The following is a 15,450-nucleotide window of genomic DNA, read 5'->3' as shown; positions in this document are numbered from 1 at the left end:
CAAACACTACATACTCACCTTCGCGTCCCCCGCCGTCCGCTTCCTGCACTGACTGAGCGCCGGCCCTAACAGCAGAGCGGTGACGTCACTGCTGTGCTCTGCTTTCACTTACGGCCGGTTCTCAGTCAGTGCAGGAAGCGGACGGCGAGGGACGTGTGACAGACATCAGAGGGTGAGTATGTACTGTTTGTTTTTTTACATTTTACACTGGTAACCAGGGTAAACATCGGGTTACTAAGCGCGGCCCTGCGCTTAGTAACCCGATATTTACCCTGGTTACCATTGTAAAACATCGCTGGTATCGTTGCTTTTGCTGTCAAACACAACGATACACGCCGATCTGACGACCAAATAAAGTTCTGAACTTTAATCAACGACCAGCGATATCACAGCAGGATCCTGATCGCTGCTGCGTGTCAAACACAACGATATCGCTAGCCAGGACGCTGCAACGTCACGGATTGCTAGCGATATCGTTTAGTGTGACGGTACCTTTAAACCTGTGAATTTCCAAAAGTTGCCAAACTACAACTCCCATCAATCGTCTGATAATGGTTTTTAATAATATATCATAACACCTTACATATGTGGTTCAATCAATGACACTGTTTCTGTTATTGAGAATACATAGTTTATTTCCCAGGATGACTTTGTGTAAGTGACATTAAGGAAAAAGGGGTATTTGCATCTAGCGTGGATAAAGTGTCCACCAATTTGTTAATGGGACTTTTGATAAACAGATAAGTCGGTCAGCTCGTCAACTCATTATTACAGGTTTTCCTGGTAAGGTTGCTCCAGCCAGTTAATAGTCAAAATGACCAATGAATTATGCACTCTCTGTGTTCTTGGGGTTGACACTGTAGTGCCATATTGTACCAGAAAGATGTCATAAGCCAAATTACAGGAAGTCCACCCCAAGATTTCATGCAAAGTGGCTTTGTATTAGTAGTCGCACTCCCCTAAAGACAAACGGAAGTTACACGGAAGAAACTTGGAAGCATCTACTCAGCAAATATAAATACTGCAAAACAAGCTACAATAAGAAAAGCTTTGCTAAAACTTCACAATATTGACCGTATCATTACTATTGTCACACGTGCATACTGAATCTGAAAATGATTTCTTTTAAAACTGACTATAACAGTAAACTGCAAGCAGACAATGACAAATGAGAAAGACTTACAGGATAAGGAGCGTAAGAGGCATTTATTATTTCTAAGGCTACTTGTACTAGTCATTATAATAACACACAAGAGACCTATGTTTCATATATTAGTGGATGTTTATAAGTATAACACTATAACTACTATAGTAAAGCCCCTGTATACAAGAATATAACTACTATAATACTGCCCCTTATGAACAAGAATATAACTACTATAATACTGTTTCTAAGTACAAGAATATAACTACTATAATACTGCCCCTATGTACAAGAATATAACTACTATAATACTGCCACTATGTACAAGAATATAACTACTATAATACTGCTCCTATGGACAAGAATATAACTACTATAATACTGCCCCTATGTACAAGAATATAACTACTATAATACTGCCCCTATGTACAAGAATATAACTACTATAATACTGCCCCTATGTACAAGAATATAACTACTATAATACTGCTCCTATGTACAAGAATATAACTACTATAATACTGCCCCTATGTACAAGAATATAACTACTATAATACTGCCCCTATGTACAAGAATATAACTACTATAATACTGCCCCTATGTACAAGAATATAACTACTATAATACTGCCACTATGTACAAGAATATAACTACTATAATACTGCTCCTATGGACAAGAATATAACTACTATAATACTGCCTCTATGTACAAGAATATAACTACTATAATACTGCTCCTATGTACAAGAATATAACTACTATAATACTGCTCCTATGTACAAGAATATAACTACTATAATACTGCTCCTATGTACAAGAATATAACTACTATAATACTGCTCCTATGGACAAGAATATAACTACTATAATACTGCCTCTATGTACAAGAATATAACTACTATAATACTGCCCCTATGTACAAGAATATAACTACTATAATACTGCTCCTATGTACAAGAATATAACTACTATAATACTGCCCCCTATGTACAATAATATAACTACTATAATACTGCTCCTATGTACAAGAATATAACTACTATAATACTGCCCCTATGTACAAGAATATAACTACTATAATACTGCCCCTATGTACAAGAATATAACTACTATAATACTGCTCCTATGTACAAGAATATAACTACTATAATACTGCCCCTATGTACAAGAATATAACTACTATAATACTGCCCCTATGTACAAGAATATAACTACTATAATACTGCCCCTATGTACAAGAATATAACTACTATAATACTGCCACTATGTACAAGAATATAACTACTATAATACTGCTCCTATGGACAAGAATATAACTACTATAATACTGCCTCTATGTACAAGAATATAACTACTATAATACTGCTCCTATGTACAAGAATATAACTACTATAATACTGCTCCTATGTACAAGAATATAACTACTATAATACTGCTCCTATGGACAAGAATATAACTACTATAATACTGCCTCTATGTACAAGAATATAACTACTATAATACTGCCCCTATGTACAAGAATATAACTACTATAATACTGCTCCTATGTACAAGAATATAACTACTATAATACTGCTCCTATGTACAAGAATATAACTACTATACTTCTTCTATGTACAAGAATATAACTACTATAATACTGCTCCTATGTACAAGAATATAACTACTATAATACTGCCCCTATGTACAAGAATATAACTACTATAATTGGAGCACCCCCAGACGCAGAGCCGCGGGGTACTCGGTACCGGGCCTCTCTGTCTCGGTCCTGGGGTTGTCACGGTGGCTAGACCCGGTCCATGACCCTGCTAAGGGGCGTCCAATGAAAGGTGTGATGATGGTGCATGGTGTAGGTCGCGGTGAATAACGAGGACACAGGGTTGCAGTCTCTTTACCTCTTTACTGAAGGCTTCAGGATCCTCAATCCAGAGTACTGTTAACAGGGCTGGCTGAGACCGGCCGGTCCAAAGGCACCTCCAGAGTTCCCTTTGCAGGTGGAAATCAGTGCCTACCTTCTAGGGCCTGTGTGTTGTAGTACCTCCCTGCTGAGCACCACTGGATAGTCCTCACAACTATTGCGTCTGTTTCTGATGTTCTTTCTCACAACTTATATCTGTTCTGATGTTCTTCTCCGTCCCCCAGATGATATGGCTAGGACGCACCCGTATGACGGGTAGGCCTGGAGTTCTTCCGGGACCCTAGTGACGCCCCTCTCCCACAGTTGCCCCCTATGTCTGCTTAGGTGATTTAGGTGAGACAGCCAACCTATAATTAACTGTCCTGCCGTTGGTTTGAAGTAATGCTTGGAGCCCAATACTTCCTCGGCGTTCCGGCCACTGGCTACGCGCCTCAGTAGGATGTTGCCTCGGTCTTACGGCACGACTCCTACTGGTGTTATCTCCTTTTTGCGGTGATCTCGTTTCTCACTCTTTACAATAAACCTCGCTTCTTGTCCTTTCTTGAGATACCGCTGCAATGTAGCGCAGGCGCGGTTCCTTAACGCTCTGTCTTGTTCGCTAGGCCTCTGTCAGGATCCCACCCCTGACAGGGACCCCCCTGAATCTTTCCCCTGCAACACCCCCTGCCACAGGATGTTGCCTGGTTCCAACCCAGTCAGCTTCTAACTAACTTCCTGTCCAACCCCCAGTTTTACCAGATTGTGAGGAGTGGCCTAATACATAGTACGCTTTGCTCCCCCTGGAGGCCAGACTGTAAAGTGTATTGGTGTCTGTGATACCTGGTCAGGTGAACTCCTTAAGTGCCATCAGATGTACCATCACTCCCCTTAGTGGCGGAGCGTCAGTACTGCAACGACCAGGACTCTGGGGCGCTGCACTCCCCCCCGGTTAAATCCAGTACTCCCGGACTGGGAAGAAAACAACAATACATATCAGCAAAAAGACATACAAATTTTGAAATGCAATAAACAAGTAATAAGTAATAATAACAGTGCTTCCCTTTATGGGAGGTGAGGACTCTTGAACGTTACAAACAAAACATGGTTAAATATTTTAAATAACATACTATAAATAACTTCTATTACCCAGCCGGGTATTCTACTAAGTGCAAATTCTGAACAATAATTTAACTTTGCCTTTAAGGACGTATAAGCTGGATCCACTAAAGGCTTATTATAAAACTCTGAAGTATAAATTAACTTTTTCTTTATTTCTCTCCTCTAAGTGCAACATTTTCTTTTTACTCTCTGATTTGTCTTATGCAGGACCGCCTGTCTATCTGCCCAGGCCTACTGCCTCTTCTTTTAGTACAGAATCACTGAGCCATCTCTCTATGGCTCCTAGGAGGACTCACCCACTAACCCCTACGGGTCTACTTCCTGTCCTCAATCTCTAGCAACATTATCAAACATTATTAAACATTTACGATATCTAACTAACTAACTACACATTACTTGCCACATACAACATTATTACTGTTCACTTTCTTTTAAGGCAACATTATGCATTAAGTGCAACTGGTGAACCTCCCCTTTAAGAGGGGACCAAGTCTCTTTGAGGTAGTGCAACTTCTCAAGTTGCAAGTCCGTGTACGGCAGGAACTCCTGTACTGTTTCCAGGAACAGTTTCTTCGAGAAGAGTTCTTTTTCTTGTAAAACCAGTAGGGGGCACCCTTAATAGGGTGCGAACTATTTACATTACAGTTTGTGAACCATTCACCGTCCATGATTCGGTAGTCTTTGCAACATGGGTGAACAAAAAGCAAAAATAAAAGCAATAGGGATCCCGGCTAAACAAAGGGATCCCTTTTAAGAATAACCCTAGTCGAGTTGGGAGCAGCAAAAGGCAGGGAAACAAACAATTAACTATTTACAGTTGCAGAGCATTAGTATCTTACTCTGGTTCTGGCGGTAGCTCTGCAGGCAACAGTGGGCGGGGCCATCCGCCCGGGTACCTGCGGCTACCAAGTGTTGCACCAGAAGCCCCCTCGCTCCAGTCAGGGGTCTGGGTACCCATAGTTTTAGATCCTGTAACGACCTGGGTACTGGTCATTACTGCGGCCAAGCTTCCGGCTACCACGGTGGTAGCAACAGTGCAGGTGGTGGTCTTGACAACGGTGCGGTTGGAGTAACCACTGTGGTCTTTGTGGTAACAGTGGACCGGTCACAAGAGGGCGCCTTCGCCACAGGGTGCAGCTTCACCGGCACCGTGGTCGGGGGTGCCGCGGGACCTCGCCTCCTATGGACATTCAGGGCAAACCACCCCTTTTCCCCAAAGTGCCGGGTGCAGGTGACCTCATTCCCCGGGTAGAGGTCCCGGTCGGGATGCCCCTCCTTCAGGTGGGACTCGACATCCCTCCGGTTTACGAACACCTCGGCATACAGGCCCGGCTCTTTAATGAAGCCCCAGCCTCCACGGAGCCTAAAGGCGATGACGATGCCCTGCCTGTGTGGGGCCTGATGAGCGGTGGGGTCCTTGCGGGCCTGGTCCTTCACGGCTAAGTCTTTCTGGTGATGGGCCTCCAGCCCGGCCTGGTACACCTTCTCCTTCTTGTCCCACTGCTGTTCTAGCTGGGCCTGGTATTCTTTCCAGCTGAGGGCTTGCACCATCTCTCCTTCCTGGGTCGCCACCCCAGGGAACCCCATAAAGTTGGACCCGGGGTTCACCCAGTGGCACACCGTGCGCTCGGCATAAACCGCGCTCGGCAGGGTGACTGGCAAGATCGGGGTCTTTAGAAGGTGCTCCATGCCTGTGGCCTGGTCCCAGGGAAGGAGGTGCTGGAGTCGATAGGTTCCCGGGGGAGGTGGCGCTGCAACTGGGCCTACCAGCAAGTCCTCTGCTGGGGGCAGGGTCGGCGGGCTTACCGGCCGGTGTAACGTCCTCCCTCGTGGCTGGTTCCGCTAGCGGTGACGTCGGTGGAGACGTCGGCAGCAACTCGGCCATCGGTGCAGGGACCAAGGTCGGGGACCCCTCCGCTGGCGTCCCTTGGGGTGCGGCCTTGGCTTCCACCCGCAGCTGGAGAAGCTGTCCGATCAAGTCTTCTATCTCGAGCTGCAGGAGATCCGCATCGGCCGTGGAGACTGGGCCTCCATGCTCCTCCGGATAACTGGGGGAGTTCTCCACTTCAACCCCACACTCTGGGTCTGAGCGGTCGGCCATCACGTCCCCCACGTGGGTCGCTTCCTGATCTTTTTCCCGCTCTCTCCTTCATGGGCGGTTTCTTTTTCGCTGTCTCCGCCCTCCATTGAGGATTAGGAGGCGGATCTCGGCTGCTGACGGACACGTCCTCAAGGTACAGAAATATTTAGACTGGGCGGCCATTGTCTTTCGCGCTCTTCAGCTCGTCTACGCCCACTTCCACGCCCTTCTTCTTCTCCTGCGCTCCTCTTAGCGCTGTAATGGCGGCGGATTTGGCGGGAACTTTTGGCGGCAAATGGCAATTCACAGTCTTTGCAATAAATCACAGTTCAAGCACAATTCAGACACAGTTCCAAGGCACTCATGACCTGATTCTTCAGGCTTAAGTAGATCCTGTTCGTGATGCCAAGTTTGGAGCGCCCCCAGACGCAGGGCCGCGGGGTATTCGGTACCGGGCCTCTCTGTCTCGGTCCTGGGGTTGTCACGGTGGCTAGACCCGGTCCGTGACCCTGCTAAGGGGCGTCCAATGAAAGGTGTGATGATGGTGCGTGGTGTAGGTCGCGATGAATAACGAGGACACAGGGTTGCAGTCTCTTTACCTCTTTACTGAAGGCTTCAGGATCCTCAATCCAGAGTACTGTTAACAGGGCTGGCTGAGACCGGCCGGTCCGAAGGCACATCCAGAGTTCCCTTTGCAGGTGGAAATCTGTGCCTACCTTCTAGCGCCTGTGTGTTGTAGTACTTCCCTGCTGAGCACCACGGGATAGTCCTCACAACTGTTGTGTCTGTTTCTGATGTTCTTTCTCACAACTTATATCTGTTCTGATGTTCTTCTCCGTCCCCCAGATGATATGGCTAGGACGCACCCGTATGACGGGTAGGCCTGGAGTTCTTCCGGGACCCTAGTGACGCCCCTCTCCCACAGTTGCCCCCTATGTCTGCTTAGGTGATTTAGGTGAGACAGCCAACCTATAATTAACTGTCCTGCCGTTGGTTTGAAGTAATGCTTGGAGCCCAATACTTCCTCGGCGTTCCGGCTACGCGCCTCAGTAGGATGTTGCCTCGGTCTTACGGCACGACTCCTACTGGTGTTATCTCCTTTTTGCTGTGATCTCGTTTCTCACTCCTCACAATAAACCTCGCTTCCTGTCCTTTCTTGAGATACCGCCGCAATGTAGTGCAGGCGCGGTTCCTTAACGCTCTGTCTTGTTCGCTAGGCCTCTGTCAGGATCCTACCCCTGACAGGGACCCCCCTGAATCTTTCCCCTGCAACACCCCCTGCCACAGGATGTTGCCTGGTTCCAACCCAGTCAGCTTCTAGCTAACTTCCTATCCAACCCCCAGTTTTACCAGATTGTGAGGAGTGGCCTAATACATAGTACCCTTTACTCTCCCTGGAGGCCAGACTGTGAAGTGTATTGGTGTCTGTGATACCTGGTCAGGTGAACTCCTTAAGTGCCATCAGACGTACCATCACTCCCCTTAGCGGCGGAGCGTCAGTACTGCAACGACCAGGACTCTGGGGCGCTGCATAACACTTCTCCTATATACAAGAATATAACTACTATAATACTGCCCTTATGTACAAGAATATAACTACTATAATACTGCCCCTATGTACAAGAATATAACTACTATAATACTGCCACTATGTACAAGAATATAACTACTATAATACTGCCCCATGTACAAGAATTTAACTACTATAATACTGCTCCTATGTACAAGAATATAACTACTATAATACTCCTCCTATGTACAAGAATATAACTACTATAATACTGCCCCTATGTACAAGAATATAACTACTATAATACTGCCACTATGTACAAGAATATAACTACTATAATACTGCCCCATGTACAAGAATTTAACTACTATAATACTGCTCCTATGTACAAGAATATAACTACTATAATACTCCTCCTATGTACAAGAATATAACTACTATAATACTGCCCCTATGTACAAGAATATAACTACTATAATACTACCCCTATGTACAAGAATATAACTACTATAATACTGCTCCTATATACAAGAATATAACTACTATAATACTACCCCTATGTACAAGAATATAACTACTATAATACTACCCCTATGTACAAGAATATAACTACTATAATACTGCCACTATGTACAAGAATATAACTACTATAATACTGCCACTATGTACAAGAATATAACTACTATAATACTGCTCCTATGTACAAGAATATAACTACTATAATACTGCCCCTATGTACAAGAATATAACTACTATAATACTGCTCCTATGTACAAGAATATAACTACTATAATACTCCTCCTATGTACAAGAATATAACTACTATAATACTGCCCCAATGTACAAGAATATAACTACTATAATACTACCCCTATGTACAAGAATATAACTGCTATAATACTGCTCCTATATACAAGAATATAACTACTATAATACTACCCCTATGTACAAGAATATAACTACTATAATACTACCTCTATGTACAAGAATATAACTACTATAATACTGCTCCTATGTACAAGAATATAACTACTATAATACTGCCCCTATGTACAAGAATATAACTACTATAATACTGCCCCTATGTACAAGAATATAACTACTATAATACTCCTCCTATGTACAAGAATATAACTACTATAATACTGCCCCAATGTACAAGAATATAACTACTATAATACTGCCCCTATGTACAAGAATATAACTACTATAATACTGCCACTATGTACAAGAATATAACTACTATAATACTGCTCCTATGTACAAGAATATAACTACTATAATACTACCCCTATGTACAAGAATATAACTACTATAATACTGCTCCTATGTACAGGAATATAACTACTATAATACTGCTCCTATGTACAAGAATATAACTACTATAATACTGCTCCTATGTACAAGAATATAACTACTATAATACTGCCCCTATGTACAAGAATATAACTACTATAATACTGCCCCCTATGTACAAGAATATAACTAGTATAATACTGCCCCTATGTACAAGAATATAACTGCTATAATACTTCTCCTATGTACAAGAATATAACTACTATAATACTGCCCCCTATATACAAGACTATAAATATTGCTATAATACTGCCTCTATATACAAGACTATACCTACTGTAATACTGCCTTCTATGTACAAGATTGTTTTCTAAAAACTGTTTTGTATAATGGGACAATAGAAAATGAATCACTACTAGAGTTTGGGATTCACTTATTTTCTATACATAATTCTTATAACTGGACTTTTTTTCCGTATTGTGAGTTTGAGTTTTCACTAGAAAACACTAAATCCTGCATTGTGGTTTTCCAGGCAGTTAAACAGAATGGATCTCTCTATGTCAGTTCTGTAAGTGTATCAGTCTTATTGTAATGTATCAGTGTGTTATGATCCTTGTTTGCTAATGTCTAACCCAGAATGTGCTTCACCTCTGTTAACTCTTTTAGCCTTGTTTGTGCAGTTTGAAGTGCAGCATGTGTGTTCATACCCTGTCACCCCATTGTCTCCTTCATTCAGAATGCTGCATATAAGCACAACACCATAAGCCTTGGCATGCTGCACTCTGGAAACCTCCCAGCAATGCATGATGGCAAAAGCATGACTTATACCATGCCTCACTCAGCTAACTACCAAGATATACCTCTCTACTACGTAAGTATATGGCTGAACCAGCATAGATCTAAATAATTCTACAAAACATTGTCTAGAGTCAGATTAATTGCAAATAAGATCACTGATAGTTGCTCGTGAGCAACATTGTGATCATTTGCTGTTTGCCAGAGCTGTAGAGTTTTGTAAAAGAGACAGGTTTATGACACATATTTAGCCTCTGATTAGAAATATGTTCCCATTTGAAGACAGAAATGTGAGATTTTAATGACTACAAATTAATAATCTGCAAAATTTTATTTTGCAGTGATTGCAATATTTTCACATAAACATTTTTAAACATCCTTACACATAAGAGTTATGTCATACAATGTGATCATCTGGCAAATTTATTGTGCAAGGTATGAGCTATTATACACTGTTGTTCATGATAATTTTAGGGACAGCCATGGGGTCAGTGTATACCCCAGTATTGTCTGTAGTGATGGTTTTAGTGACAACCATGGGGACTACATTTGCCTCATTGTTGAAGCTTATGCTTTTAATCTAAAATTCTGACTAATGTCCTAATATTATGCTAGCATCAGCAGAAGGTGCTGCAAAGCTTATGAGGCTAGTAAGTAAAGAGTTGCTCATTTGCTGATTCACATGAAGGTGAAAAATAGGACATCACAATACTTAATATCTGATTTTCAATGTGCGTGACAATTCCTCTCCCATTTAGACTTGCAGTTGGCTCAGCAAAAATCCAGCTATCTGGATTGTATAGGCACATGGCAAAGGCCAAAATTAATGTATTTGTTAACCAGGACCATTGAACACTCTGTTATTTCACAAGTATCAAAGCTTTTCGGAACCACGTATCTTAAAGTGAAAAACACTTTTATCTAAGTTTCAGTATTTGGAAACACTGTTATTGTTTTTTTCTAGAACTTCTAATATCCAGTCATACTCTGCACAATAAAAATGTCTTATAATGCAATATTCTGAGAGCACATGGGGCCCTTATGGACAGTAGAAGCAGTACACAAACATACTGACAATACCTCAATACATACAAAATATATATATTTTTACATTAAAAGTTAATCTCCTTCCTTGCTGTATGCTCTTACTCTGGGAAAGACGTTGAGCATTGGTCTCCAGCCACGTGGAAGCTTCTCTGCAGGCATTTTAGGATACATTGGGCTCTATCTTTGTCCTCCATTAGCTGGACTGAAAGCATACTGTCTAATTAGGTTCAGTTCAGCGGCAATCACTAATAAATAGAAGAATGTGACCTACATCTATGTTCATTTTCTGCAGAGGACTGTTCCATTAGATGGATAGTTAAATTGCCGTGATAGATAGATAATAGATAGATTAAGCTATAGGACACAAGTTGGACCGCTGCTCCATTTAAACTCCTACGCTGCAGTGAAGTTGTGCTGATGGATGACGTGCTCCCCCAAGAATCATGCATTTTCCCTTTCTCTTTGGATACGTGATGTTATATTTAAGAAAACACTTTTAAGAATATATATATATATATATATATATATATATATATATATATATATATATATATATATATATATACTGTACATATACAGTATATTGCTCAATTTGAAATTCCAACACCAATAAGGAAAAGTTGTAGAATTATGAAAATCACATGTACAATAGACATGGTAATGATGAAAAAATAGAAGCCGTATTTTCAAAACATCTTAATTTATTCAGTATGGACTATGAGCGCCACACACACAAATCCCGGCACTTACAACCTCAACTGCTATCACTCATGATTGTCTGAGGAATGTTCTGCTGGGCTGAATGCACTTGGACAAATCATCAGGATCCTCTGCTGGCAGCTCCCTGTTTGATTGCCGATAAATGATGTCCCAGATGTGATCGATGGGAGACAAATCCGGAGACGCTGCAGCCATAGTAGCACTTGTAGAACTCACAGGCTGCTTACAGTAGCACAAGCTACTGACGGCCTAGAGTTCTGCTAAAAACGTCTGGTGGAACACTCTGGAGAAATGGCCGTGTCACTGGTTCCACGGCCAAATCAACATAACATCGAGTTATTAGTGAACGTGGAATGAAGACTACAGGGATCCACCTATTGTACATTTTGCGACCCCACTATAATCCCAGTAGTGGAATTGATGCGACGTTCCGTCTTGAAGACCTCTTCATGACATTGTCCACGTGGTCTCGGCAGATTGGAAGAACAGCGAGTACTGATCTATTCAGTACTGCAAGTGAAATTTTGATGTCACTTACTGAGACCACACAAACCATCAAAAAGTATTTGCATGACACTGGGTTATGAGTGAGACATCCAGCTACAGGGGTCTACTGACCTCATGCCCCCGCTCTCAAAGGCCATCATGGTGCAGAGCAGTACAGCAATGGAGGCTGAATTCGAGGTCTGTCCTTTTCTATGATGAGTCCTGTTTTAGTCTTGGATACAAAAATCAATCTGGAGACTACGTGGACAATGTCATAAAGAGCAAAAACCTAGATAGAAAAGAAATCCCATAAATAAGAATCAATTACTGTAAGTTGTACCATGAATACCAAAATACCAAGCCTCAACCAAAAAGAAGTATTCACAGAAAATTGTATACAGTATAAACTTTTATTGATAAATATTAAAACATGATTGCACGACAATAAAGAAAATAAAAACAATTACACAAGACATAATACAAAAAATAAAGAGGTTAAAAAATGAAATATAAAACAATGATATGTGAGAGGGCAAGATACGTCACGGGATTGGCAAAAAATAAATCAAAACAATAATACATCCATTGAAACAATCAAAATTATGGGGGCTGCTGTACACGCATTAATCAATATTAAAGATACATTAATTCATAATATAAAGTGCCTGATGCTGTAATTAATTAATGCAAATACTAATGACCCAATGTATGTAAGAAATAGACGTATCTTTGAAAAGAATACTTCTTTTTGGTTAATGTCATAAAGAGGCCTTCACGAGGGAACACGATAGTGTCCCTTGAATCCTTTTCCTTACATTATTTGTACTATTGTGAGCAGCCTGCGTGACCTAAACTTGCACCCATGGTCTGCAGCGTCTCCGCACTTGTCTTCATCAAGCACATCGGGGTCATCATTGATCGGCCATAACACAGGAGCTGCCAGCAGAGGATCATGATGATTTTCTCAAGTTCATTCAGTTCGGCAGGACAGTTATTAGAGAACCACTAAGTATCTAAATAGCAGCCGAGGCTATAAGTGCCGGGATTTCTGCACATGATGCTTATTCTCCAGACTGAAGAAATCCAGATGTTTTAAAAGTTGCTTCCATTTTTTAATCATTTGCAGATCGGTAACGTCTCCATCCTGTGATTTCCATAATTTCACTTTTCCTTCTTGGTGTTACAGTGTCAATGTTGAGGAGTTTATCTAATATATATATTATGAGATTTCTCACTTCCCTGGACCCTCTGTGTCTCCGCACTGTGTGTCTGTGTGTAGCTTATTATACCCTCCCCTGGAGACCCCCGGTTATAGTAAGCAGATACACTGTATATTGCCATCTGTATATCTGTATCTGTGGTCTGTCTGTGACTCTATGAAGCCCCATGATTTAAGCTGACGTATCGTCAGTCTATCACTTTTATGTCATCTGGCCAAATCAATATGTCGGTCGGTGAGAAGCTGTGCCCCAGCTCAGGTTGGGTTGAGAAAGGCAAACCTGATATATAACAGTGGAGAATCAGCACAGGAACACTGGGGTCTGTCTCTCCATAGGGAGCTTTGTCCAGATTGCCCCCATAACTGGTGCCTTTTCACACTCTAGTGCCAGATAACGTGGAGTGGTTGTAAAGTGCAGTGGGGTAAACTGTACGAAGCAAAGGTGATGAGAAAAAAACACATGATTAATGGTGCCATTATCTCTCGTCAAAATGTCCCCAATTCCTAGTGGTTTCTCAGGCTCTACTACCTCTATTGCTACTTATTTTTTAGAGACGAGGCAGCAAGAGACCCCAGAGCAGTAACCATGTCAGGATGGCTTATGTTCCAGCTATAGATTGCGTAGAACCATCTGTTTTCCCCTTTATGGGACACATGAGGCATTTTTATGATAAAAACAATTTTGTCCATAAAAAACGTCATATTTTTGGCAAGTGAATGTGTTTTAATCAGTGTATTCTTCTGCATGTAGACTTGACGTTGAGCCCCGTTCCTTATTCCTCACAATGCTGGTGGTCTGATTTCTAAAAATAAGGGAATGTATGATCCTATGATAACTGAGGGCTTTAGATACATTTTATATAGGATTGTATGAGCTTCCCTCGTTATGAAGTATCAGTCCCCCAGTTGCAATAGTAATTGATCTATGAGATTAATTCTCCATGTAATAGATACATGCGCTGGTGGCCACAAATCACTCTCCAAAAATGAATAGGACTTTAATTATTAAGGTAGTGCGGTCCCAGTCCCGTACAAGCCGAACTCGATGTCACAAGCTAAATAACTTTGTGATCCGAACCGTTTTCTGTCTGCTAATATTGGAAAGGCAGAAAATGTAGGGACCCTACAGGGTGGGACTACAGCTCACTGCGTGACCTTGTGCAAATCTACACGACCTTAGTAATAGGAAAAAGGATAAAGCGGACCCTATTCTCTACCGGGGATGCTGAAGGGGGGAGAATGAAGCTTCCGGCATTCATGTCTTGGCATGAAGGAGATTGGTGGCATGAACCAAGACAAGGACTTAGGCCCCTTTCACACATCAGTTTTTTTGCCATCAGTCACAATCCGTTGGCTTGATAGATCCGTCGCAGATTGTGAAAAACTGATGTGACGGATCCGTTTTTTGGACGGATCCGACTAGCGGATTTGGCTAATTGGATTGGAGCATGCTCAGTTAAAAAAAAACGGAATCCGTCGCCAGATTCCGTCATGTGACGGATCCAGTGCCATAGGCTTCCATTCTAGCAAACGACAGACGGCGACGGATCAATCGCTGTCCGTTCTTTTAACGTACACAAAAAATGTTACTTTGTTGTCTCCGACCGCCGGACAAACAATTTTCCGATGGATCCGGTGAACGACGGATGAAACGTGAAGCCATCCGTCGCTAATACAAGTCTATGAGAAAAAAACGGATCCAGAGGCATCAGTCGCCGAATCTGTTTTTTTTTTTTTCAAAATTTGACGGATTGCGACTGATGGCAAAAAACTGATGGGTGAAAGGGGCCTTACTGTGATTGATGGTGCCCTGCGCAGTCCATAATCTCTACTAGGGAAGGGGTAATGAAGCTGCAGCATTTCCTCTCCCCTCCTGGGATGAAGGAGGTTGGCGGCATAACACGAGGACTATGCCATTCTGATATGGTTAGTCGCACACCCAGGTTTTCTCCTTTTGATGCTGATGATGTGGTGACACACAGGGTACAAATAGCCTCATCAGACAGCTCTCCACAATCTGCAGACCCCTAGGTATAGTATACTACGTACACACATTAAAGAAGACCTTTCACCGCATTTTTCATATTGAATTGGACACAAGATTAAATAAATGCGGACAGAAAAATAAAAGAATTAT

The 15,450-nt window shown here is 42.1% G+C and overlaps 1 protein-coding gene across 17 annotated transcripts in view; it reads left to right on the top strand.

Moving 5' to 3' along the window:
* Positions 1–15,450, top strand: part of LRRC7 (leucine rich repeat containing 7) — a 358,992-nt gene that overhangs the window by 309,319 nt on the left and 34,223 nt on the right. For 6 of the 17 annotated variants that reach the window (XM_077276750.1, XM_077276749.1, XM_077276755.1 and 3 more), the window contains 2 exons: positions 9,579–9,614; positions 9,783–9,917. The exons of 6 other annotated variants lie outside the window; for them this stretch is intronic. In XM_077276750.1, the coding sequence (XP_077132865.1) occupies positions 9,579–9,614; positions 9,783–9,917 (171 nt within the window). The remainder of the gene's footprint in view (positions 1–9,578; positions 9,615–9,782; positions 9,918–15,450) is intronic. 5 more of the 17 variants (XM_077276757.1, XM_077276759.1, XM_077276754.1 and 2 more) reach the window with 2 other exon arrangements.

This window comes from Ranitomeya variabilis, chromosome 8 (genome assembly GCF_051348905.1).
Source record: "Ranitomeya variabilis isolate aRanVar5 chromosome 8, aRanVar5.hap1, whole genome shotgun sequence".
NCBI lineage: Eukaryota > Metazoa > Chordata > Amphibia > Anura > Dendrobatidae > Ranitomeya > Ranitomeya variabilis.
This window is presented reverse-complemented; position numbering and strand designations above follow the sequence as displayed.